At 37.7% G+C, this 27345-nt stretch overlaps 1 protein-coding gene across 3 annotated transcripts in view; it reads right to left on the bottom strand.

Annotated features, from left to right (window-relative positions):
* LOC120630269 (supervillin-like) overlaps positions 1-27345 on the bottom strand; it is a 294583-nt gene that overhangs the window by 115336 nt on the left and 151902 nt on the right. For 2 of the 3 annotated variants that reach the window (XM_039899428.1, XM_039899431.1), the window contains 7 exons: positions 23530-23993; positions 22303-22575; positions 20746-20931; positions 19934-20269; positions 17609-17739; positions 16398-16958; positions 14690-14796 (listed from right to left, as the gene is read on the bottom strand). In XM_039899428.1, coding sequence (XP_039755362.1) covers positions 14690-14796; positions 16398-16958; positions 17609-17739; positions 19934-20269; positions 20746-20931; positions 22303-22575; positions 23530-23993 — 2058 coding nt within the window. The remainder of the gene's footprint in view (positions 1-14689; positions 14797-16397; positions 16959-17608; positions 17740-19933; positions 20270-20745; positions 20932-22302; positions 22576-23529; positions 23994-27345) is intronic. The other variant, XM_039899430.1, reaches the window with a different exon arrangement.

Genomic DNA, 27345 nt, shown 5'->3' on the forward strand with positions numbered 1-27345 from the left:
TAATAAATATAAAATAATGCAAGTCAAATTAACACAAGCTCTTACAAACTTTATACACTTAACTTTACATGAAGGTTTTTCAGTGCCTGGGTGTTTATAAGTATATTATAAGTATTTATGCACATTATTCATTTAAATTTTCATCAGTCATCTTAGCACCTATAACACAAGCTACGCCTACTTTGGGGCTTGATGGCGATTTGTGTATTGTCCTAGTATTTATTGATTTATTTATAAATAAACTTACCTGTAATGTTAAAAGTTTTCTTAACAACATTGATTTGTGTTTTAAGTTTTTATTTTTACATAATACTTATGGTAAGATGGTGTTTTTATGTGTTCCGAAAACTTAAGTAATTTCACTTACGCGGTACTGCTAGCTATAAGTGACGATATCGCCTAAAAATGTTAGAGATGATAGAAAAAGTCGCCGAGTGGGTATATTGGAATAACATTCAAATGTGGAACTGAAGCGGGCAGCGCGATACGTCACGAACCAATCTAAGAAACATTAACCCACATTCAAATAGCAATTCATAACAGATTGCGTATGAAGTAGAACGGAGTCAGTGCACCGTGATGCGGTACTAACGCATTACCATGTGGAAACCGAAAGTTTTATATCACGCCGAACGATATTTATAGCGTTAAACATAAGAACTAAATTTGATAGTACGTATGCTCTGTTATGACGTAAGACAATTCTTCCGCGGTTGACTGACGTTGTAACGGGGAAGATTTCAACAATTCCATCATATGTCAATATCAATAGCCTATAAAAGTCCAAGCTTTGCTGGAATAAAGGCCTCGGGACGGATTCGTCCCACGGGTTGGTGATCGCAGCAGATGGAGGTAGTACTATAACTGAATTCTGTTCTGCAGTCACATGTGTCAAAACATTATCTCATCTATTTCTATAGAAAAAATACGAGAAAATTGGTTGAGAAATTTATAACATGCACAATTATCACATCTTTGCTAAATATTAGCTCTACTGGTAATCTATAAATAACTTTAACATTACACCAGTTATCACTAATATGGTAGGTGCTTCAAAAGTTCGACTAGGCCCAAAGTAGTCTACCAGTTTGTGACTTTACACTGCAATGCAAAACTAATGTACTATTACAACTCTTTCTACTTGAAGTCAGGAATTTCATGGCAAACTCCCAGGAGTTATATTTAAAATGACATAAAAATCTGCCTCCACTTCATCAGCTTGCACTTTGTGTTTTCCCACGAGATTAAACAATTTGTCGCGGTATTCAAAACTAGACGCTACTCCGGGCGGTACCTAACTGGTATTGGTTGGCAACTATGGCGATCATAACGGATCGCTTACGCTCAAAGTGGCAATGGAACATCAAGCTCATGCTTAGCCGCCTTAACATTTTTTATTCCACTACAAGTAAGCCCTTGACTGCAATCTCACCTGGTGGTAAGTGTTGATGCAGTCTAAGATGGTAGCGGTCTAGGTTAGGGAGGATGGATTTAGAATCGGTTTCTAAGCAACATCGCACCGGAACAGTAAATCACCAGACCAGGGAAAAATCAGAAATTATAAATTCCCAAATTGCCCCTGGAATCCTATAAAATAACTCTATGTATGATATTTGTTTTCATTTATTTCAACATATTTGTTTTCCTTCTATTTTTAAAACATTCTTTACTAAAAAGATTGATGAATAATAAATATATCAAGTTTTCTTTAAATCAGTTTAAACTATACAACGAAAACTATTTTCCTCAATTAGAAAGTTATATTGTATAGACCACAGCTTCTACAAACGACTCTACAGGGTCCTGCGCTGTCTTTCACCTCAAAACGAGTCTAGACTCTGTCTAGACATTGGTGTCTGGATAGCTGAATGTTGACAATGTTTATGACCTCAGCGTGAAATCGATAACATTGTCTAGGAAGTTGAATTAATTTTCAATGAATTTCTAGTAAAAGTTGTCCAGATGAAAAATGGTCAGCAATGTAATCCTATAAAGTGTCTAGACGCGAATGAAACACCGTAACTATTGCACGCCTCATAAGCGAAGCGTTGAGGTGGGTATAACTGTCAGTTTACGCTCGGTGTGCGTAAACTGACTAATTCTCCAATTTAAAATGTCATTTTTTCGATGATGTGATGGTCCCTTATAGCCCCTGGACGGTGACTCTTATTAAATAAATTGATATAATATTTACAGTGCTGGGCTAAGGATATATCCCAAAAGTGGGCAAAGTGGGAAGGGTTCGCCCATAATCTATGCTAGTGGTAGCACAGAGAACGCTGCTTCCCGTTTTCCGTTACATTCTCTTAATAGCCTAGTAACACCTGCGGGAAGAGTGAGGTGGTGACGGCTGTATTCTGTTCTGCCGTCACCACACGGCACGGCGATATTACGTATGCGTATCTTTATATAGGTGAAAGCGCAATGGGTAGTTCAAATTACAGCACGCACCTCTAACTTTTCTAAGTATGTGCGTTATAGGTAATTAAAATATCTCTTGCTTCAACAGTGAAGGAAAACACCGTGAGGAAACCGGCATGCCTGAGAGTTCTACATAATTTTCTCAAAGGTGTTTGGAGTCCACCAATCTGCACTGAGGGAGGACCCGTGCCCTGTAGTGGGCCGCTAATGATGTAATGTTGATGATAATGATCTTCATAAAAAATGCATCACAACACAAAGTTACTCTGTAATGCATCACTACACAACGTCACAACGCTAATCTGAACCCGACTTTAGTGATGAAATGGAAAAAAGAACATCAAGCTGAGGTCAAAGAGGAAAAGGCAGTTAACAAGATGAAGACGAGGGGCTATGGTCATTACCGGGCCGTCTGGACATGCGATATTGAGATTAACACCGGTGACTCAACTGACGTTTTCTAATTTTACGGCGACGCGCGATAAATCGAACCTGTTTACTGGCATGTGTTTGATTATACGCTACATTGAAAAATATTGATGCTATATTATTTTTCCGTAGAGGTAAAGTGTGTAGGTAAGTATCATGAAGTGTAAAAATATGAGACTAGGTTTTTAAAGAAATCACCGAAAAGTTAGATGGAATTAATAGTCATATGATCTACATATACACGGTACCTATAAGTCAAAAATGTATCCATTAATAAAATAATGTAGTAAATATTTGTTGTTTTAGGTCCATATGTTAGACAACGATAAAACTCTCCCTGGCAACAGATTTTAAGATAAAAAGAGGACCAAACTAAAGGAGTTTACAATTGACTATCGTATTTCGGAGCGATGCTTAAAATCACAAATCGTAGATGGCAGGGCATAGCATTCTATGTTTACCCAACCTAAATTGTATGTTAAGGTATAACAGATTCCAATGATTAAAAAGCGACCCGGAAAATCCTCTTTGATGGCGCAAGATTCATCACTATAACAAAACGCACTGTTCGATCACACTGACTGACTGAATTATATATTAATTAGTTAATTAGTAAATGAAGCAAAGTGTAAGAATGGATTTATCGTAGTAGCGTCTGCCCTATTGGTTTGACTTAGATAAACGAGGTGACATTTGCCTCGTCTTTGGGTCTCACATGTCAGGATACATGACGCCATGAAATTCTAATGAAGCGGATATAATTGACGAAAATACGCAATGAAGCAATCCAAATAAGTACAAGCATTAAATGTATAAGTTTATATTCATGAATACCAGCAGCGATCAAGAACAATTAATAACATTGAATAGACATGTCGACAATGTGGTAAGGTTTTCCGATATATCCATATAAGAGCGTCGGAAGCGATTATCGGAAACTTATATAAGTTAAGAGCAATACGTCTTTGAAGCTGTTAGATGTCTATAATTGCTTGAAGTTCCGTAAATTTCACCTTGTTAGTCGGTACCTGGAATAAACCGCCTCTTTGTCGTTAGAACATGGTTATTTTCTAAACTCATTGGCGCAAAAATAGCACATTTGTATGTGATGAAAAATATACCTAAGATTTACGACCTCTGACGCAGTGGTGATAGCTCTTGTTATATAAGTGGAGGTTTAGATTACAGGAAGGGGCAATTTTCAAAATGTATATGTTCGAATCCCAGCAGGGACCTCTCAGTTTTCTACGTTATGACCGTTTTAAGCAATTCAAATATAACTTGCTTCAACGGTGAAGGAAAACGTCGTGAGGGAACCTGCATACCTGAGAGTTCTCCATAATGTTCTAAAAGGTGGGTAAAGTCCACTAATCCGCACTGGGCCAGCGTGATGGTCTACAGCCTAACCCCTTCTCATTGTGGGAGCAGACCCGGTAATCGGTTCATATGATGATGATACGTTAACTGTCCAGTACTATAGATACAGACAGCTACATAGTAACTTTTAATAATAGATATATAATTGAAAAGTTAACTGAGGGTTTTGTTTAACTATGGCCTCATTGGAGTTTGCTTGACTATAGATACGAACTATTTAATAAATAAAACCTTTTGTTTTAAATTCAATCTACTTCAAATACTTTAACGCGAATAGGTATTACTTACTTACATAACTCCGAAAAATGAGAGTTACGCGTCGGGAAACGAACTGTTATTTATTTATTTGTTAGTACATATACTTCTTTGTAATATCATCTTTAAGATAATATTTCCTTTGCGGTAAACAAAGGAAAGCTTATCTATATCAATGATTGTAATCACTGTGTCAGGTATAAAAATGAATAAGGAAAATAAAAATAAGGGGAGGCAGAAATATTAACCACTATCACCTCACTCCGTCTATTTACACTTTTCTTACTAGCTACGCCTTGTTTGGTGCTTTCCCTTTGCTTTCAAGTTAAGTAGTATTTCTATTTACTGTACAGTTTTGCAAAAGGGCTGTAAAACTACTCAGCTACCGGTTGTGTATTTGTTTTCTACTTGCGAACGACTCGCACGATATGTTTAACGTTTCACCATATTAGGCTTGCAATTGAATTTGTCTTGTGTCCTTCGCTGTCGACTCGGAACGTTTACTTAGGTCCAATGTTTATTTATTGCATAGTTAAATATTTTATGGTGGGCAAGTTTACTTTGTTTATTCGCATTAGGTACGCACAGTAAAGCGGGGACATTAAACACAATATTCCGACCAATAAAATTGAACTATGACGAACTATGACATAAATTCAATAGTAGGTAGGTAATATTAATTTGAATTATATAGAAATTCAACCGCCGTATATAACTTTACGCTTGCCAGGAAAAAAATTTTTAGGTTGTCTTGCGACCATTCGATTTTTATCTCAAAAATATCTTAGTTCAAAAAAGGGCAGATCTACTCGGTTTATTGCTATACGGAGCACGATTTTTAACTTTCGGGAATAATTCCAATAATTCTTTATTGATTTGGAATAATTACTACACATCCAACAACTGTTTTGACACAAAGGGAGATAAAGCGAAACATAAAACATGAAATAATACCTATGATATCATTTATTAATTAGTGTGTTTTTAACTAGCGTCAACGATACGTAACGTCGTTGTTTTTGCCATCAAACATTTGATCTGTCTCAACACACGTCGCGTGGCGTGTGGTATAGAAAAGAAAACGAGCTTATAAACTCACTTTGAAGTTACTACTTGTATGCAAAGAAATACTGCGTGTATTATTTGATAATAAGAATGACATCAACATCAATTATTTGATAAATAAACAATATTTTATTTTATCATTTATCGCTTAATGAACTGAAAAGATCGCTCACGGTTGAATAATAACAAAAGAAATGGATAATGCGATAGGATTAGATAAGAACATAAGTAGACACCAATTTTTATATCATACATAGGCATGCCTTAGTTAGCCATAGTCAATGATATCCTGAAAACGCGATGCGACTATTTAAAATTTTTAGGGTTTTCTTGACCACGCTTTTCAGAACGGACACAGGCATTCTGCAGCAGAAATAAGCATGCGTCGTAGTGCTTCCCCGGACGATTTTACCTACGGAGGGTTAGGGGCAGTGGCGTGCACCTCATACATGCGCAAAAGCAGTGCCTACCCTAAAATTGATATATATTTCGTATAGGAGGAGAGTTTTTGCTGTTTTATACAATTTTCCTGCTATATGCATACCCTGGTAAGAAACCTAGTGCACGCCACGGGGGATAAAAGTTTGTGGAAAAGTATTAACTTTTTTTATAGCGTTACTGTGCGAAAGCTTTCGTTGCGGATACTGTTATAAAGGGGAAACCACAACACCAACTGTTTTAACTTTCCGCTAAAATGCTGCCCACAAAACGAGAATTCGATAAGTTCTAAGATCGGTTAGTTTTATGAAATAAATCTGAGTTTGTGTGCACATATTAATACCTGATTTATAAAAACCGGACATACGAATCACCATCATGGCATAAAATAAACAATGTTTTTATCTATGAGTCATCCGCATATAGAAACTGTCGGCTCCAAGAATACCTTCGTATCGTTTTGCGCAGGCACATTAATCCTCGTTAAAAAAGCCTTAAAGATTTTGGCTCACTACTTTGAACGCGTACTGTCTAATTAAACCTGTGTTGTTTTGTCGATTCGATGCAATACTAAGAAGTTCCGGCTGAAGCTCGATTCTAAAGACATAACAACACCGCACAACGACTTGTCACAATGTCGTGATAAATGCGAAAATCTCTCGCTTGAAATACGGCTACGGCTAGATACCATTCTAAAGACAAAACTATACATTTCTACTACTAGACAAAACTATACAATGCCTTGGTAAAAGCAAGAACTCGATAAGTCGTATGGATTTAATATACTGACATGCGAATCAATAACAGTGCATAAAAAAGAAACATCAATGTATCTATCTATGAGTCATCATACAAAAACTGCATATAAAAACTGTTGCCTCCGAAGATACGTATCGTTCTGCGCGGGCGCAATTATAAACGTTACAAAAGCTAGGTTTGTGGGCCACTCCGACGCGTTGAATGCCGCGTTGTGTCGTATTGTGCAATGTATAATTAGCGATATATTGTTCGCGTGTGAGCCGAGCGCGAAAGTAGGTGCTCCGATCTATTATGTACGTATTGGTAATGACAAAATAAACTAATTGTTTTGCAGTGGCAGAAATTGATACCAGTAATTATTTTTTGCGGTCACTTTTAGTAATTGTAGTGATAATTATTAATACTTAATAACTACTAATTATGTATTTTTGCCGTAACGTAACAAGACGTGTGGTGACGGCAGACCAGAGTACATCTGACACGACCTTTCCTCTTTCCGCGGATGTCGTACGAGTTGACTAAGGGAATATAACAAAGAACGGGCAGGAGCATCCTCTGTGGCGCTACCATCTACTGCGATCACCAATCCTTCTGCCCAAAGTGGTGATGACGGGCAAACCCTCCCGTTGGGAAAGGCATTTATTGACTTTTGATGCTGATCAGTTTTTTCAACAGACTCGTCGGTCAATTATGTTCCACAACGGATAACGAAGTCCTTTGTTCGATTCCCAGGTCTAGACTAAAAAGATAACGCTAAGCCGTCGCTCACGCTATCACTAATATTTGATAATAGATAATTGCTAAAGTCCACCGTGCTTTGTCTAAACTGTTTTCCTGATATAAGCAGGGGGCTTTAAAAGGCTGGCACAATCTATATATATAAAAGAAAGTTGTGTTAGTTACACCATTTGTAACTCAAGAACGGCTCGACCAATTTTTATGATATTGGATTTTTTGGATTCCTCTTATACCGGAATAGGATAATAAGTATTAAAATATAATAAATCTAACTTTAGGTTAGGTTTTCAATAATATCATAAATTTCACTTGCGTTCACAGCACTCTGATATTCATAATTTATGTAGCAAATACGTTGCTCTAGTACTAAAATGTTAACAGCGAAACGATATTTCCGCGAAACTCGTGCGCTTTCTTTTGGTTGACGATTCATTAAACAGCGAAGATTTGGTTAAATTATTTAATAAACCCACTTGTTTGCATTTTTACAGAACATTGTTTAATGAAAAGTTCAGTTATGACTACATTTCTATGTACACTTAATAGCAAATAACATTTATCACTCAACTCTAAATTTGGACGAAACGAAAGTTCATTAAAAAATTTACCTCGTTCAAGCTTTGACATCGTATAAAGATCAGACATAGCGTCACCAAATATAAGCAGTGCCGGATTAACCTAGTAACAAGAGTAGCAATTGCTACGGGCCCCGCACGAAAGGGGTCACCGCTTATTTATTACCGCTATCTCTGCCTTACTGACTGACTGACTGACTGACTGACTGACTGACTGACTGACTGACTGACTGACTGACTGACTGACTGACTGACTGACTGACTGACTGACTGACTGACTGACTGACACGAACACGCACACGCAACAGACATCGCCTATAGTAATTTACTACACACAAAATTGTAACCTATAGATAGCAAATACGTATTGTCTTTAAGATACGTTTATACGTATTCAAGATACGTATTAAGTATTGAATTGTATTTTTACCACTTTATACTTAAGAACCCATAGCAGATCAAGGGCTCTTTTAAAGAATTTTCTTTGGGCCCCGCGCTTGCTTAATGAGGCACTGAATAGAAGACTAACAAGTTTTGAGATTTGTATTTATAGGTAAACTACATAGGTTTCATATTTAAATAACAGAAATAAATTCGTTACTTTCTACACTTAACTAATACAAAATAGGAATTAAAGCATTCTCCTCTCTTCTCCAAATATGGTAAACAAAAGTTTATAACGATATTAACCTCGATCAAGCTTTGACATTGTATAAAGATCAGACATAGCGTCACCATATAGTCTTGAGCGAACAAGTTTTGAGATAAGGTATGTAGCTTATATATCACTCTATAAGATCGACTCTCGCGTAGATACAATAGTAGTACCCTTAGAACGATATTGTTCATTTGCGTTTCGATAGTTTTCGAGTAGCGCGATATGTAATGTCAAAACAAATATAGGGCAACTGTTACTTGTTTTAAAGGGGTAAATTCATTAAGACCGAATTAAATTGACAGTCTCTGCTATATTTATAAACAGAGCGATCTACACTAGAGCTTTAAAAACACGAAATAATTGATCTAATTCCTCTGAATTTAGTGTTTATATTTCCAAAAACCATAAGTAATTGCTAGATGTGATATCCCGTACTAAGGGTCTTAGAGTCCCAAAGGAAAGCTTTTGAGATGGAATCGTGATTTATGACGCCGTATTTATTGAAGTGGATGATGGGCACACTTCGCAAACATTTTTGGCGCAGCGGTCAGCGCTGTGGAGCTGCTGGTTCTGCTGGAGCTGGAGCTTGAGGTTCCAGGTTAGATTCCCGGTAGGGATAATTTGGGAATTAATAAATTCTGAATTTTCTCTGATCTGGTGGGAGGCTTTATCTGTGGCTAGGTACCAACATACCGAGAAAGACGTGCCGCTTACTGAGTTAGCATTCTGGTAGAATGTCGCGTAGAAACCGATAAGAGGTATGGTTTAAATATAACTGGCATACTCCCGAACAGGTTAGCCCGCTATACCATCTTAGACTGAATCATCACTAACCATCAAATGAAATGGCAGTTAACGGCTTACTAATAGTGGAATAAAAATAAACATGAATAGGTTGCAACAAAATTTACCATTTTACTGCGACGTTAATATGTTTCGATATTCGAAAACTATAACCTATACAGTTGCTAGTTCTGCAACTTCGTACTAAGGCAAGGTTCCTAAGAGAAAGCATAGGAGATGAAACCTTTTTGTATGACGCCTTACTTATTCAAGTGATGAATTACGGACGATTTGTTATACAGTTTTATATATCACTAGATTTGTATCCTCAGAAAATAAAGGGTTACATCAACAACTTGACAATCAGGATGTGTTTTTGTCGTCATTATGGTTGTAGCGGCGCTTATTTCATCCAAGACTACTAAGGCAATAAAAGCGCATAATAAACGAGAATATGCACGTAACGTAGAGACGAATTTATCTCTTCTAAACTTATTTCTTTATGAATAAGTCCGTGACCTACTATCAGTGGCGTGCATAAAGGGTATGCACAGGGTATGCAGATGATATAAAATAAAAAAAAATCCAGAAAGAGTCATAAATATTTAAGGGTAGGCTTTTAATAACTCTTACAAGGCCGATTGTCTCAGTTTGCAGCAACCCTGCTTTCTGAGCCCGAGGCCGTGGGTTCGATTCCCACAATTGGAAAATGTTTGTGTGATGAGCACGAATGTTTTTCAGTGTCCGGGTGTTTATATGTGTATTCTAAGTATTTATGTATATTATTCATAAAAATATTCATCAGTCGTCTTGGTACTCATAACACAGGCTACACTTACTTTGGGATAGATAGATGATTTATCCTTAAGTTTTTTGTAACTCTGAGTGGAGATTTTCTTGATTTTATATCATCTACCCTCTATGCACGCCACTGCCTACTATTCACAAAGCCTATAAATTTCGAACTCGGTAACCGTACTGTGACTGCAGATAAGAACATAGTTGTCTCCACCTCTCCTCATGCCGTGAGCGACTATGGAAATATAAACTGAATACGAGCAGCAGCGTACCCCTTGCCCAACGTAGTGATTACAAACAAACCCTCTCTTTGGAAGTGACCTAAAGTAACTGTCCAAAACAAATTAATAAAAGTCTGTGCTTACTCCTAATGCTATCCTATTACAGGAAAACGAACGTAATACACAAATAACATGCACATCTATGCAAAATCGATTCGCAACGAGTTTCACAAGTCGATATCTAAGCACTTTCCAACTAAAGACTAATCGGTTAAAATGGACAAGGGCTCTCTACTCTATTCTAACCTAACCAGTAGCATGTAGATACGATCTCACTTTCGATAGCAACTTGAAATATGTACAACTAGCTGTGGCCCACGTTCTTCGTCCGTATTTATAAAGGATTTGTACAAAACTTGTGGGAAGTGTTTTTTTCCGGAGATAAAAAATATAGATAAAGGGTGCCTGGCAGAGATCGCTATTAAGCGATAAAGCCGCCTTTTGTATTCTACTTCTTTCGATATGTTTCTGTTTTTATTATATTTTATGTATGTTAATGTTGTGGTATACAAATAAAGAGTTTAATAATAATAATAATAATAATAGATTTTTTTTATTCCACTACAAGTTAGCCCTTGACTGCAATCTCACCAGATGGTAAGTGATAATGCAGTCTAAGATAGATGGCTTACCTGTTAGCGAGTATGGTAGTTAGTGTATAGGAGCACGTTTTTGTCGGTAGGGTGATAACTAGCCCCGACATAGCCTCCCACCAGACTAGAGACAAATTTGAAATCCCAAATTGCCTCTATCGAGAATCAAACCCGGGACCTCCTACTTAAACTTCACAACGCTCACCGTTGTGCCCTGGGAGGTCGTCGAGATAGATATAATGTCGCTCTTCGTCCTTCCAACTAAAGCTATGCTAAAATTCAAGTCGCTTTTAAAAATATAGGGGACATTTTTAGGTTTCAAAAGCGACTCTTGCGATGTATTTAAGTCATTGTACTCTTCGACTATTCTTTTTGAATAGAGATAAATAAAATAAAACCGAACATATAAGTTTGTAACACCCAATTATAAATCATATGTTCTGTATCTATGTATGAATGTAATCGTGAATTCTACGGCTTAAGGCACTTTCTCTGTTAGTAGGTACGTACCTACTCTAAAATTCCCTGTTCATTACTTGCTTCATTAAAAACGAAATCGCAAACACCGTACCTAATTTGAAAAGAAAAGTTTCGCTATAACTTTATACGCACCGCTGCGCTTGATTTCTCAAAGGTATGGATTTATGTTTCATTTTTTAATCTGAATAGATAAGTAGATTTTCTCCCAGCGATGGTTTTTTTTTTTTTTTACCAATCGCCCTTTTAGCCACTGGGAAATAGTTTTGACCTAACAGTAGTTCTTATGTGATGACGACGACCTCCCCGGCGAAGCGATGAGCACTGTGCTTCAAGTGGGAGGTTAATTTCGGAATTACTCTCACCTGGTCAGCCTTGGCTAGTAACTACTCTACCGACAAAGTCAAGTCAAGTCAAGTCAAAAACATCTTTATTCAATTAGGCCCACAGGTGGCACTTTTGATGCGTACATTACATGAGAATTACACGGTACTGAGATGATGGCGGTAACCATATTCTTAAACTTAAAACTAAAGCTACGAGGGTTCCAAACGCGTCCTGGTCTAAGAAGCCAACAACAAACTTAGCGGGTGTTTTATTTTTGCTATCACCATCTCACATTGTCATTTAAAATTATTAGAACAGCAATCTGGTTAGAGTGGAACCTGGTATTCACACCCAAGCTTTTATATCGATAACGTAGTATTTTAAACTATAATAGGACTTTTCTATACGTTCCCCAAAAACACAAAGACGTGCCGTTAAGAGATTTAGCGTTCGGTACGATGTTGAGTAGAAACCAATTAGTGGTATTTTAATATAACTGCCATACCCTTAAAAGAATAGCACGTTACCATCTCAGACTGCATCTTCATTTACCAGCTGCAGTGAAGCGATAACTTATATTTGAATAGTAAAATGGACGCATCATCTTCAGCAATTCAATCGATTGACGTCCACTGCTGGACATAGGTCTTTTCAGTATTCATCCCAGTATTAGTGGGTAGAAATCCCACATAACCCAATTCTCCCACCCAAGAATTCGGGTATCTCGTAATCAGGAGATTTCCCCCCCGTCAACAAAAAAAAGGGAGATCCAAAATCCACGGTCTTGGGCCGCTTGTTTCCAGCGGCTACCAGCGATCCACCTGATGTCGTCTCTCCGACTTGTTGGGGGCCGACCTAAACTGCGTTTACAGTTGCGAGGTCGCCTTTCCAACACCTTAAGACGAGAGAAGTCTATCGGTTCTTCGAGCTATAGTATAAAATGTGATACGAGCTGTGTAATAAAATGCCCTGTTTGATATAAATCCAACCATTACATTTAATTAACGGAAGATGTTTGCGAAACATGAAATGATAACTAAGTATGTTACTTAAGGCAATACATTTTTGCATCAATCTATTTAAACTATTGCAATTCGAATATATTAACGTAAAAAATAGCAATAGTAATTATATTAAAATAAATATTGCCATTATTGGGTTATTAATTTGATGAAACACGTTTTCATCATCATGAAACTAGCACACAAATAAATAATTACCCGGAATTGATGTAACAATAATTTTAACATAGTGTAAAAATTAATTGCATTGGCCTTGATGGAGTCGTTATTTAATTTAAACAAATTGTGTAAAACAGCGCGATCTGTGGTGTTATTATTGTAACGTAATCCAATTAATTCTTGCATAAACGGACGGCTTTTTCTATAGTTAGAACATTTTGAGTGGATTGCATTACGATGTGGATTCGCGGTGTTTGTACGTGTTAGGAAATAGTTAAACCATTTAATTGAGTTTGACGGCCGATTGGCGCAGTTTGCAGCTACCCTGCTTTCTGAGTCCAAGGCCGTGGGTTCGATTCCCACAACTGGAAAATGTTTGTGTGTTGAGCATGAATGTTTTTCAGTGTCTGGGTGTTTACATGTATAAAATAAGTATTTATGTATAATATTCATCAGACATCTCAGTACCCATAACACAAGCTACGCTTACTTTGGGTGCTAGATGGCGATGTGTGCGTTGTCGTGTATAAATGCGTAAATGCGTATAAATATTTCCAACAAACCATTGTTTGTATGCTCATTGATTCAGTATTTTCATCGTACCTTACTACTCGTGAAGTTAAAGTTAATACCTGATTCCCACCATTTTTTTTAGTACACGCGTACAATGGCGGTCATATTTCTAGCAAAACACTATAATGTCGAAGTAAAGCCCATAACGTACAAAGTAGGTTAACATGTTCGCCACGAGATAATTATGTCTACCATTTTCTCGACCTCTTTTATGAGATAAGAAACAAAACTATTTTGCATTTAGTTGTGACATAATTATCTCATCCTAACTGTTCTATGAAATTAATAAGCATAAAATACAAATTTAAATTTGTATTCGCAACTAACATTCACGCATCGGCGATCTTAATATTTAAAAAAAAAATGTTACCCACCAAAACATAAAACGCAATACATAAAAAACTTGATGATGATGATGGTGATTTATATATATCTATATAAATAAAAGAGAAAGTGTGTGGGTATGTTCCGTATAGGCTCCGAAACGGCTGGATCGATTTCAATGAAACTTTCAGGGAATCTCCGGATTGACCTGGCGAGTAATCCTGTAAAGTTTGGTGACGATCGGAGCACTCCTATTTTTGAACTGTCAAACTGTCAAATACAGCTTTTATTTACTATGATGATATTCTACTGTTGGGTGTACATGGGTGTAGATAATGATCTTCAACCGCTCGAAAAGAGAATAAAAGAGAATGAATACGGAGATAAATAAATAATTTAATATATTATGAGACAAATTAAAAAATTTAATGATGTATGTTTATTGCTTAAATAAAATAAAGCAAAATCTAGCCCGGCGAAGGGGGCTGGGTACGCTAGTTATTTATAAAAATATTCATCAGTCATCTTAATACACATAACACAAGCTACGCTTACTTCTAGATGGCGATGCGTGTATTGTTGTAGTATATTTATTTATTTAATTAATTAAAGAACGTTATATTTAAGCTAATCCTACCTGTGCCGCCGCATGTTGATGTGCCGAACCTCTCGACCGCCACTGCTCTCGCCGTCACTTCCCGAACCGCCGATTTCCATTGCATGATGAGATATCGATTTGCTCATCTAGGAAAAAAAAATAAAGTCATTTATGTGGTAGTAAGTTAGCCTCGCGTAGATTTAAGTTTTTTTTTTAAATTTCGCATTAGATTTGAATTTTCCCGGGCTTAAAAGTATCATATGCATGTAAATGCTTAATGCATCAGGATGCATCAAGCAAATTTAATTCAAGATCGGTAGGTACAGCTGTTAAACGGTACATAGATAACAAATATACGTTTTTTTATTTATTAATTTAGTACTAAAAATAAAAAATTACTATTAAAAGGACAGAACGTGCACAAGAACAACTTAACGTTTTAAAAATAAACAATAAAAAAACATTTTATTTCAAATAGCAGTCATCCGCGGCTCAGTTCGCGGTGTATAGGATTTTGAGAAAATCCGCAAAAACCGTCTTTTATATCTTCAAAAAAAAAAGAAATAGTAAGAAATTACACAGACGTACACAGGCCTTCCATTCCTTTTCCCGCTGATGTCGTACGAGGCAACTAAGGGAATATACACGAAAACAGACAGTAGTGTCCTCTGTGCTACTACTACCATATACTGCGATCACCAACCCTTCTGCTGACTTTTCGGAGTCATGTGCGTTTTAATTGGAATATCACTTGCAGTAAACGGTGAAAAAGAACATCGTGAGGAAACCTGTATTCCTGAGTTTGCTCCATAATGTTCTCAATTGCGTGCAAAGTCCAACGCACTTGGCCAGTGTGGAAAACTACGGGCTAAACTAGTGGGGAGGTAATTTGTTGATGATAAAGCAACTGTTACTACGAAACACTGATTTCGTCTTTCATTCACGTTCAAAAAAAAAATTGGTTGTCTGTAAAGTCGGCTTACTGACGATAGTTGAACGTGACATCGTCGTAAGAAAATACTGATGGAATGGTTGCAATTTTCAAAAGAAAATTTTAATTTTATTTGTTTGATAGATATTATTGCTATAAACAATTGACACCACATTCACTTTTCACTGCACTTCATCTTTGCCGAAAACATGTAAATGTCGAAGCTGTCCACGCGGACGCATCGCTCACTCAAGTAGGAGAGAGACAGATGTCGAACGCGGAGGCCGACTGTGCCTCTTTGTCGCTCGTTCCGCGCTCTCGCTTGCACTTCAAGCCTTGAATGGAACGCCTCAGAGCGAGGTAACGCCGCAAGCGTCATGTTTTTTCGTGCATGCAGCCGGGTCCATCGAATTATAAGACGTTGTCACGTCAAAACGACAAAACGACTTGAGTTTTTGGATGGTGATAGATAGAATACACTTTTTCATTTATTTTTATTGCAATTACGTGTCGCTCCGACATATCCACGTTATTGATTTACAAAAGGCCGAAGTCGTGCTGTCTCTTTCGCACAACATACCAGCTTGCTAGCGTTGTGTGAATGAGATAGCGCTACATCGGCCGCTTTTTTTTAACCTATTATTCAAGGGCGCAGGTTAAATGGTAAAATTTATGTACTATAAATTGTGACTGGGCGAAAACGCGGACCACCGCTAGTGTCAATAAATATAATCGTTTTCACGAGAAATCTTTAGACGCTGATGACTTTTATCAAAAAAACTTCATTAGTTAAGTCAAAAAAGACTTCGTACTTACGGGTGGAATGAATTTTCTAACTGCAGCGGAGAGCTCGTCAATACTCTTCTCCTTCTTCTCAGTTTCTAATCCAAAGAACTTATTCTTCGCCGCTTGATTCAGCGCAGAGATCTTCAGTATCGGTGGTTTTTCATCCAGAGAAGCGGCTTTGTCGACTGGCCTCCGTAGTTTTCCCAATTGCAGTGGTTCGTCGATTTTTTTGACGAATCTCCTGTACCTAGCTTTATCATCGTCGCTCTTAACTTCCTCAGATGGTTTCCTGCCAAGTTTTCCCAATAAGGGTATTTTCACGTCCGGGTTTTTCGCTTGATTCAGACGCTCCTTTAACTCATTAGCTCCTGGTAGCGGAATCTTTCGCGGGAATGGATCGTGATTTAGTTTAACGATATCCGACTCTGTTCTCGATGCTTTGAGTTTGTTGTTCTTTCTCTGGAACCTTCTAGGTTTTTCTGGCACTTCGTCGGAACTATCTGATGAGGAGCAACTCTTTTCGGAGGATGACACGCTAGACGCCGATGCGGATTCATCCGATGAACTATCGATGCCTTCGTCTTTCAGACCCTGTAAATATATTATTCAGTTCAATTATAGCTATACGTAAGATGGACCTATGACAAAAATATAGTGACGGGAGATGGGTGGATAATTAAGACTTTGGACTCTTTTATTTTTCTTTTTATTGTTTGACAGACCACCTGATGAACCATAAAAAGAGCAACACTTCACAAGGAACGTCCTGCAACGTGCCGCTATATGTTTGGTGGTACTTAGTTTGGGTATACCCTCTTTAGAGGGGGGAGTCCCACATTAACCTCATCCTTCCCGAAGATCGGAGGTAGCAATAAAGCTTTTCCACCACGCCTTAAAAAAAAGGCTGAGACCTCCGCGGTGAAATGGTGAGCTTTGTGGTCCAAAGTTCGTTTGGGAGACATTTGGGTATTTATAATACAGCATTTTGTAAGCTACGGCCAAGCTAGGGCCAGCGTAGTGGACTACGGCCTTAGCCCCTTCTCAGAGTGAGAGGAGACCCGTGTTCTGTTGTGGGCCGGGAATGGGTTTATGATAATATTAGGCACATAAGGCTTCACATCTACGCCTCAGGTTGACGAGCACCGGGCGGAACTTTTTAAGCCGTGAGTGTTGCTCTGGCGATGGTTTTTCACGAGACTTCTGGCAGGTGGACCGAAAATTGATTGTTGAAAATGACGTACCTCAGAGCTCTCGCCCTTAGCCAAAGTCGGTGGCTTCGAAGGCACCACAGTTGAGCCAGACTTTAATATACCCCTCACTTCGGGCGTTATCATCCTTTGCGCGAGTTCCGATGGCAAATCGTCATCGATATCTGTGGAAAATATTAAAAATATTAGAAAACAAACAAAAATAGGCGAATAGCTGTCGAAATAGAAGAAGTACGTTTATTTAAATTCGAAGTAGTTGTACGCTCAGCGCAGTATCTTATGCGGAAAGGTTCAACATTTACTGCGTACCGTTTAGCTCTTTATATACAGGTAATATATCTCATTTAGGTATAACAATTTTATGACGTTATTCAAATTATTGAATACATCACAATGGTTAGAAATAGATTGTTTTTTTTAATTGATTATGCATGGTAAAGACTTAGTTTTTCCTTTCATCTTTCAATCGCTGAACCACGAGCAGTCTTAAGAGGACATAACTCCGTGGATATCCAAAAGACACATACGAAGCGCGCCGTTCTGTTGTTTTATGTAAATAGTGATCATCATCATCATATCAACTGGTCACAGGTCTCCTTCCGCAATGAGAAGGGGTTAAGGCCATAGTCCACCACGCTGGCCCAGTGCGGATTGATGGAATCCACACACCTTAGAAAACATGATGGATAACTTCCAGACATGAAGGTTTCCTCACGACCTTTTCCTTCATCGTTGAAACGTGATATTTTAATTGCTTAAAACGCACATAACTAGGAACATGTGCATGCTGGGATTCGAACACGGACCCGCGAAAGTGAGGTGGAAATCCACTGGGCCACATACAATTACATATTGCTAGGACCTAAAACGCTCTTTTCCCCGGAATACATTTAAGCAAACAAATATTTCACAACACCCTTCTCCATATGCGTAAATGGGAAAACTCTTGAATTCTATAAATATCTGCTATTATTGTAAGGTTGACCTGTTGCCAAACGTAACACCTGTTTTGGCTTTACCAAGATCACTCTTTTATTATCATTGTAAATACTCGCTGTCGTGTTTGAATACCCGAAATAGATTCCAGTTTTGTACATTAACAATAATTCACATACAAAGTTACTGGGTATGAAATCGGAAATCGGCAGATGTTTGAAATTAAATTATGCGTCGGACGAAGTATTTAGCTTTATTTGAATCCCTGGAAATCACAACATCCTTCCGTGCAGATATTATTGACCATTAATAGAATGGCGTTCAGTTCTGTTATATTTTTTTGGTTTTAGCTTTTACAAAATACACGCCGCTTACTTATCACAGCAGTATTATTTCAATATTCTGTTTGTGAAAACTTCTAATGGGCTTTACTATTTTACGTTTTCTTGTATCTTATGTAATTAGCTGATTAGCTGTTCAATAAAAAATAAAAAAAACAATTTTCATTCTCTGGTTTCAGAATTATAGTCAGTGTTTGAGGTACATCAAGAAATCCATACTAATATTATAAATGCGAAAATGAGTTTGTTTATCCTTACTTTACGTCCTATCTTAGCAACCAATCGACTTGGTCAGCATAGAGGTAGTTGAAAGGACGGAGTGTAGCATAGGCTACTTTACTTTATCCCAGGAAAACAAACGGGTCACGAGGGATTTGTAATAAACGCGTACAAATAATGTTTTATAAATCTGTAATTTTAAAATAATACTGCTTTAAGTGATGGCCGTAAGCTAAAATAAACGTCGTTTCTGATCCATCAAAATTTAATAAACCACTCTTAAATCTTATCCTTATTTTGTTAGTGAAGCTTTTATTCGATAAAAATAAAAATCTCATCAAAATTCCATTAATGATACTAAATTCACCCGTCAGGCAACCTTGCAAAGGTTAGAATATCGAAGCTATCATTTTGCGTTGCTACCCTTATACCTCTAGCACTAAACTTGACAGCAATCCTTGCTTTAATACGAAACAGGTCTGCAGAAGTATTATAAATTGATCCTATGACAAAAGCAGTGCAAAAGTTTGGTGCTAGTTGTCAGAATTTGGTAGACAATCGGTGCATGCAAAATCTGCTCACACATTCGTGCTCAAGAAAGTAGACTTTCAACAGTCATTCGAAAAGATAAATCGAGGAAAGAAAATAAAGTACTAATAGAGACTAGAAGACCACGTACACCATCATAAATAGAGCATCAGCGTTAGTATAACCCGTGCAATGAAACATGCGTAGAAAAAAACCAACCATTTTCACTTACCTCGCGAATCTATTTAGGATAAAAATTAGTGCGAAACCCAGAAAGCTTAACGACAAGCGAAAAACGACAAAGTCAAACAGAAATAAAGGAACAAATTCAGACCTAAACTTCTAAACTTCGAGTTCTGTCTCATTAGATACGCTAAAGACGTATTCTTTGCGCTCGCCGATCGAAACAGTTCCATTTTTAGTTGAAAATCCGAATTACGTGGGACGTCTTCGTGTGTCAGGGATTTGGACATCCTTTCGTTTTGATCCAAAGCTTCCTGAACTTGACTTGCAAGGACCGGCATCGTCCTTAGCCTAGACGCTCTGGGCACTCTTTCTTCTTTAGATCTTGGCAAACCGGCGACTGGAGGTTTGTGTGTTAACTTCGAATTAAACATCTTCATCTTCTCCGCTAGAGACATCTTGGCTGGATCGTCTTCGTCTAACTTAGCTGCCACCGGTGAGTGAGTGCGTATATACATACATTGTGCAGTGTTTAACAGAGCCCGGGACATACATAGTCGAGGACATGCAAAAAAGAAACAAAAAAGCCGACAATCAAAAGGACAGAAAGCGTCTCGAACAGGTATCGTCGGTACAAAATGCAATTTACATGCCTCTTAAATAAAATTTTGGACGTACAAGATGTGACATAATGACAATGGAACAGTTGAGATAAAATAATGACGGACTCAGTGGAACAGTTGAGATAAAATAATGTGTACCACTAAAGCCTTAACTCACTAGACGTATTGTTTACGACTGAAGAACGGATGTTTATAAGATAGGTTATATTTTTAATTGATATATATTGGAAGAAAACATTTCAAAATGGATTCTCCGGATTTCGGCTCTATTCAGTTAAAAAAACTATACGTCATCCTGAGACAAATTAAAATTAAAATGCGATTAGCTTATGTAGCTTACCATCTTCGTCCCTGTCTAAGACATTTGCAGTGCTTTTGGATTGATTGAGAGAGAATGATTCTTTTGGACTCGTGGGTTCTGGAGATGCGTCAGCTTTAACAGCTGTTAGTGTCTTGAACCGCTCCGTCACGGGGGGCCCCTCCTTTACCTTTGAGCGACTGTGACGAATCAGCGGTCTTGGTTGACCTGGAATAGAAATTGCGTATGATGGTGAGTCACGTTTGAAGCTACCTACTGTTATGAAGTAATGCGATTACGAACTATTTGTTGTACGGTTGCTAGTATCAGCAGTCTTGAATGCTTATATTGTTTAATGCGAAAGGTCTTTGTTTGTTTTATGCAACGCAACGGTTGGCATTTTTTTTTGGTAAACTAATTTCCGAGGGGATGGTTCTGTGATTGAAATTTTTACCCACAAGAGTGGGTCTGTGTTTTTACCCACAAGAGTGTGAATGAGATTTTTACCTACCAAAAGATTGGTAGGTAAAAATCTCATTCACAGAACCACGTATGTTATTCGTGTATGTCATTCAAAGTTTACTTTGATAACTTTTCCCTTTCCCTATTCGGGATGCTATCAGCAGAAATCTATCTCTGTGCCAAATGTCTCTGTGTCAAGACCTGTTGAACCGTGGATTACTTGAAAAAAAGGTAACATTAAACAGCTACTAACGCGATTAGCAAGTTCCTATTATAAATTTAAGTAATATATATAGCTTATTATGCAACATGTTTACATTAAACGTGTTGCATTTGTTTATATTCCAAAACAATGTTTACGATATGCGTGGGAGAGTAATGCCGGTGAGAATTATAAAGTCATTGGTTAGCGAAGTATCCTCTAATGTATTTTGTTATTCTATGCCAAGCCATTTTTTTTTTGTTTTAGCAATATCGTTGAAAAATAACTCATATGACCGTGACCTGAGATTTTCATGCTCTGAAGCATGTCATTCATCTATTCATGTCTCACTACTAATATGGCTACTGTCTTTCTTTCTTATAAGAGAGGGATTAAGATCAAAGATCCTCACTTACTTTGTGCCAAAGCGGGTAAGAGGTTTTAATGATTACTATGCAAAAAGGAAAGAGTCCTACATGGCAAGAGTAAACAATACAAAATACCTCATGCTAATATCAGGAAAGCTAGCAGAACGCAAGAGGTATCACCAAAACTAAACTGTAAACGGCAATAGGCTGGTAGCTCTATTCGAAAGTTTAAGTAAGAAAAGGAGCCAGTATGTGGTAGAAGAGAAGAAAAGTGGAGAAAAGCAACGCAGTTCAATAAATGGAAAAACTTAATGGCGACTATAGCAGAAAATGCTTTAACAAGGTGAGCAATAAATAGAGAAGATTGGAAATCATTGGAGGAGGACTTTGCCGGAGAGTTCACAGATTAGTCAATGTATATAACATTATATATACATTTACTATTATAGACAGTCTCAAATCTCAAACCCTCACTGAGCTGACGGGTTGGTGATCACAGTAGATCATATAGTAGTACGCGCGAAGAGCCACCACTCGGAAAAAAAACAAAATAGAATATAACAATACCTTTGGCTTGCTGTTGTAACTGCTGCCACATGCTGGCTCGGGCGACGACACTATTGCTCTTCACTAAGCCTAAAGCAAATCCGGAATGGTCATTGTTTTCCTCATCGCTTGCCCCTTCTGGACTCCGAAGGGCTTCGTTTTCTGTAGACTTCCTCACGCGGTCCATATTGAAAATTATATTCTGCTCAATAGACGTCGATGACCAATCGTTGCTGCTATTCGACGCGTGGTTGTCGTGTATTTCCTGACTCTCGATCAAACCCAACTCCTCGCCTGGAAATCGATAAATTCGTTATTAGTCTCGGGCACGAACAAAAATAGACATACACTAAATACAATATCGCGTGTACGAAATTTAACCGCGTTCATACACTGCGGCTGAATCTAAAATAAAGATTAACCGTCTTTACCCGCACTCATATTATAAAGAGGTTAACTTTGTAAGTTTGGATGTAGTAGGTAATCTCCGAAACAATTCATCCGATTCCCAATTATTTCACCAATATATTTCAAAATGGATTTTCATGGTGGATTTTATTTTTATTATTCAGTTAAAAGGTACAGTAAGAGACTGCTCAGGTAGAAAGTTCTGTATGGTTAGTCGACGCAAAAATAGTCTATCGAATGCGATTTTCCCGAATGATGGCTTAATGGTATTAGAAATATTATTATTATGCTTTCTATAGAAAAGTAGAAGAGATTAAAAGGCCTGTAATAAGTCGGCGAAGAAATTTATTTCTAAGCAAAGTTTAATTCACAAAATGATAAAACAGTTAAAAGGTATTAGTCCACAGCACAGCAAATAGGTACAAGGTATAATTCTTATATGATGATCATTTTTCAATACTCTTTGGCATGTTTGGGGCGTCAACAATGAATATTATGCACGTCACATTGACCCAAATAAAAGGACAGAAAGACAGCGAGCGACAAGGTCTCAGATTATTTCAAAACCGTCCTGGTATTATTATTGGAGCGAAAACCTAATTTTGTCAAATAACATAAACAAACCGCGCGTAATGCAAATCGAGTGTTTAGATTCTTTCCATATGTTTCCTTTATGACGCTGTTACAGTTAGCTTTGATTGCCGGGCGCACTAAATAAGTCAAGTTGTTTTCGACGTACACTCATAAAGCGCGCACAACTCGTTAAAAATAAATTTAATGCTCCAAACTGACCAATTGTTGTGCTAGGGCCGGTGAATAATGTAGTTTCGTTGTACTAACCAGAATGTGGTCCCGAATCCCGGGACGAGGCTCGGTTGTAAACTCCGCTGTCGCAGGAGACGTTCAAGCTCCAATTGTCGCCTTCAGCTTGATTGCTTTCGTCCTCATCGAGGGCACGGCTGTCTTCGTCTAGAGCGACACGCACTTTGTTTACTTCTTGTTCGATCTCGTCCAACGTGGATTGTTTTCCATTGCTTATTTTCTCGAATTCTAGAAAAGTTGCCTCGCCGAAGCTATCGTCCTTAGCCTTAACATATTTTAAGGCACCATTGACTAATGGTAGCTTCTCACCGTATAGGTTGGAATCGTACGTAGGAGAGTCTACGTCAGCGAAGGGATCACGCTCGGGTTCCCCGACGTAGGGGACCTGGTCTAAAAGAACAGCACCGGGCTCGACGACACGGCTCGGAAAACTACAGCCCGCGATGCCGATCGCTTGGAAATTCGCTTGGCTCGGCTCCAAACTGTGAAATGAGAAAAGAAATGCTTTAATATAGAGCACAGGCGCTAGCAAGACAGAGACGGTCGCGGTTTTAGTTCACCTTCATATATTTCGATGAATTATAGTGTGAGTGATCTGGACTGGCAGCCTTGTTCATGGATTTAAGGGATTTTGACACCATTGGTAATATATTCTAAATATAAATGTCTAATCTATGGAATCTTTATTATGCCTAGACGCTAGACACTGTCTATCAGAATACTACTGCCTATTTTGTTTATTTTCCGACCATTCATTAAATAAAAGCTCTGGAGATTTTTTTATCTATCTTTATACTCAAGACAAGAAAAACGGTCAGATTCAACTACTACAACTACTATCATGACATGTCTTTCAGTTATTACCTATAAAGTATATGAAGTCTACGTCTAAGTCTACTAGTAAGTATCGATCAAAATCGACGGTGAAAGCTGAAAATAAAGTATAATAATAAAGAATGCCGAGGCATTTACTTCAAAAAATATCCAAACCAAACTCAATAAACTCAGCAACGGTCAGTAAAACATGTGGTTTTCTGCTCATCAAGTCAGATTTTATGCAGTAGATAAAACTTGAGTTGATAAAACCGTACACAATTTCTTTGTTTGATTGTCCAGAATGTAACACATAACACATGTATAATACAACGAAAAGTGATTTATTTTTGTATACATTGGGTACCTTCTAGAAAACTGCGGAAGCAACACCTATCCTATTGAAATTCAATACATATTTCATGAAGCACGAAACATTAACCCAACTTTTGGTTAGGAACAAAAACAAAACTTTAAGATAATACTACTTGACCTTGAAGCTCTATAACATTGTAATACACACTAATGGCATTCGCAAACCTAATCGAATAAACACCGCGCCGATTCGGCTGAAAATAAGAAAGAAGTGGAAATGTTAGGTGGCATAAAGCTAAACGTTTAATTTTTATGTGACAAACCATAATAATAATGTTTTAAATGCGAAAGTGTGTTTGGTTTATCTTTCCTTTACGCCCTAACTAAGCAACCAAGCAAACAATTTTGGACTTGAAGTGAATTGAAAGAGACAGGAGAGAGGAGAGGAGAGTAACATATACTACTTTTCATTCCAAGAAAACAAACAGTTACCACGGGATTTATTAAAAAAGAAGAAGGGATTGTCCTGATGAAGGGATTTGTGAATTCCATTAAGTGACGTAAAAACCATCAGTTTTTAAACGTAAATAAATAGGTCTGAAAGATTACATCCCAAAATTAATTTCGTGAGCTTTTAGTTAAGAAAAAGGAGTTTAGCGCCAAATAGCAAATCATGGTCTTAGACAGAAGAAACTCTATAAACAGAAGATTTGAGCAATATTTATCTAATAAGGTATAGTTGTGTACCTTCTTTTCTTATCATTCGGACATCCCAAATTGGATTCTCAAATTGATGATTCTATATTTGCAAAGGCTATTATTAACTGACTGCGATCACGTCTGCCCAGCGTGGTGATTATGGGAAACCCACCCATAGGGAGAGGCCTTTAGTCCAGCAGTGGACTAATGGATGTGTGTGAGTGGAGTGGATACTATGATTGCAAAAATTTACTCAACTAACTATTCCGAGCTGCCCTCAGCTGCTCCATTGCTTTTCTAACAAAATACTAACTGATCGTACTTATCAGCAACAGTTTATTCCAGTTGACCACCGATTACCTTAGAACTGTCAGAAAAGTTACTATATACAAAGTCTGTCATAGGCATAATTGAATTTCGAATAAATTGATTTTAGATTGACGAAGAATGACTTGATTTGTAAAATGACGGTAGAGCTAACTTGTCACAGAATTACAATAGTCATTAAATGCTTAAAAAGGCTTTTAACACACCAGAGTTATAGGTAGATTGAAAGTAGCATTAAATAACTGCAATTAAGGGCATCTACATAATCGACCGCATCAGATGTTCAGGCCATAAAACTTCGGATGTGTCGCAGCACGCATCCAAAGAACATTAGAGCGAGAAGTGATTTATTTTCATGAAATCGTTATTAAGATCATATTTGTCTATGAATAGAAAAAAATAGATAAAAGCTTTTCAGCACGACGAGTGAAGAATATATATTAATAAATAGCAGCAATTAAGTTCATCAATACTATCGACCGCATCAGATGTTCAGGCCATACAACTTTTGATGCGTGCTGCGAAACACACCAAACCTATAAGCCTATTTACTTTAAGATTTTCAATTTGTATGTATGCATGAAATCGCAATCAAGCGAAAATTTGTAATAGAATAGAAATAGGAAGACAGATAAAGCTTTTAAGCACACCAGAGTTGTAGATCGAAAACATAGCATTAAAGTGCAGCAATTAAGGGCATCTATACAATCGACCGCATCAGATGTTCAGGCCATAAAACTTTGCGTGCTGAGCACAACAGAGTCAGAAATAGTGTTGACCCAGTAACGACTGGAGCGCTTATTTCCGTCATCAGCACGCCGTCCAACTAGCACTGTAGTCTACAGCAGTAAACGCTTCCACCTATGTTACTAGCGCGATTAATGCAACCGCGAACCCGAGTAAAAATAAATATACAAAATGAAAATTGAGCTTCATTCGCTATAATCCGTGTCAACTGAACAACAAAATCCGTGAACTAGTACATCCTTTGAATTGAAAAAAGGATCATCAAAATTGATTCAGCACACGACTGTCCTTTTGAACCCCTCTGAATCGGTTCATAATTAAGATAAGCTTTTTAAGAATACAACATACTATGGCAGAAAGGTATAAAATTTACATACATCTATATGGTATCTTCATTACTCATTAAAAACGAATCATTTTTCAAAATTATTTGTCATAAACAAAGGAACAAGGAACGTTATCAAATATGAGACAAAACAACTGACTGTAGACAGTCCTAAGGAAAATTTTCTCTGAACCAACGATTGACAGAGGTGGAAACAAGAATTTGGTAGGTATTACTAATATCAGGGCAGAGCCCAATAGGCAAACACGGTTTTAGGTACTAAAACACGTACTGCAGTAGTGCACAGGTTTAGCTACCTGGATTCCTCAGCATCGTAACTGATAGCATAATATATAACTCGATTAATATAACCTCGGCGGGAAGGTTCTTTACACGTACGGACAACGCTAGTTTCAACGAACTCTCTTTCGCAGTAGTGAGCGCTGTCGTTGAAGTTGGAGGACACCGGTTCGATCCACAGAGGGGGCCGTTTAGGAATTGGCCATTGGTTAATTTTAGCTGGTCAAACTGGTGGGAGGCTTCGGCCGTGGCTAGTTATTACCAAACTGATAAACCATGCCGCCAAGTGTTCAAACGCAGAAACCGAT

Source organism: Pararge aegeria, chromosome 16 (genome assembly GCF_905163445.1).
Source record: "Pararge aegeria chromosome 16, ilParAegt1.1, whole genome shotgun sequence".
NCBI lineage: Eukaryota > Metazoa > Arthropoda > Insecta > Lepidoptera > Nymphalidae > Pararge > Pararge aegeria.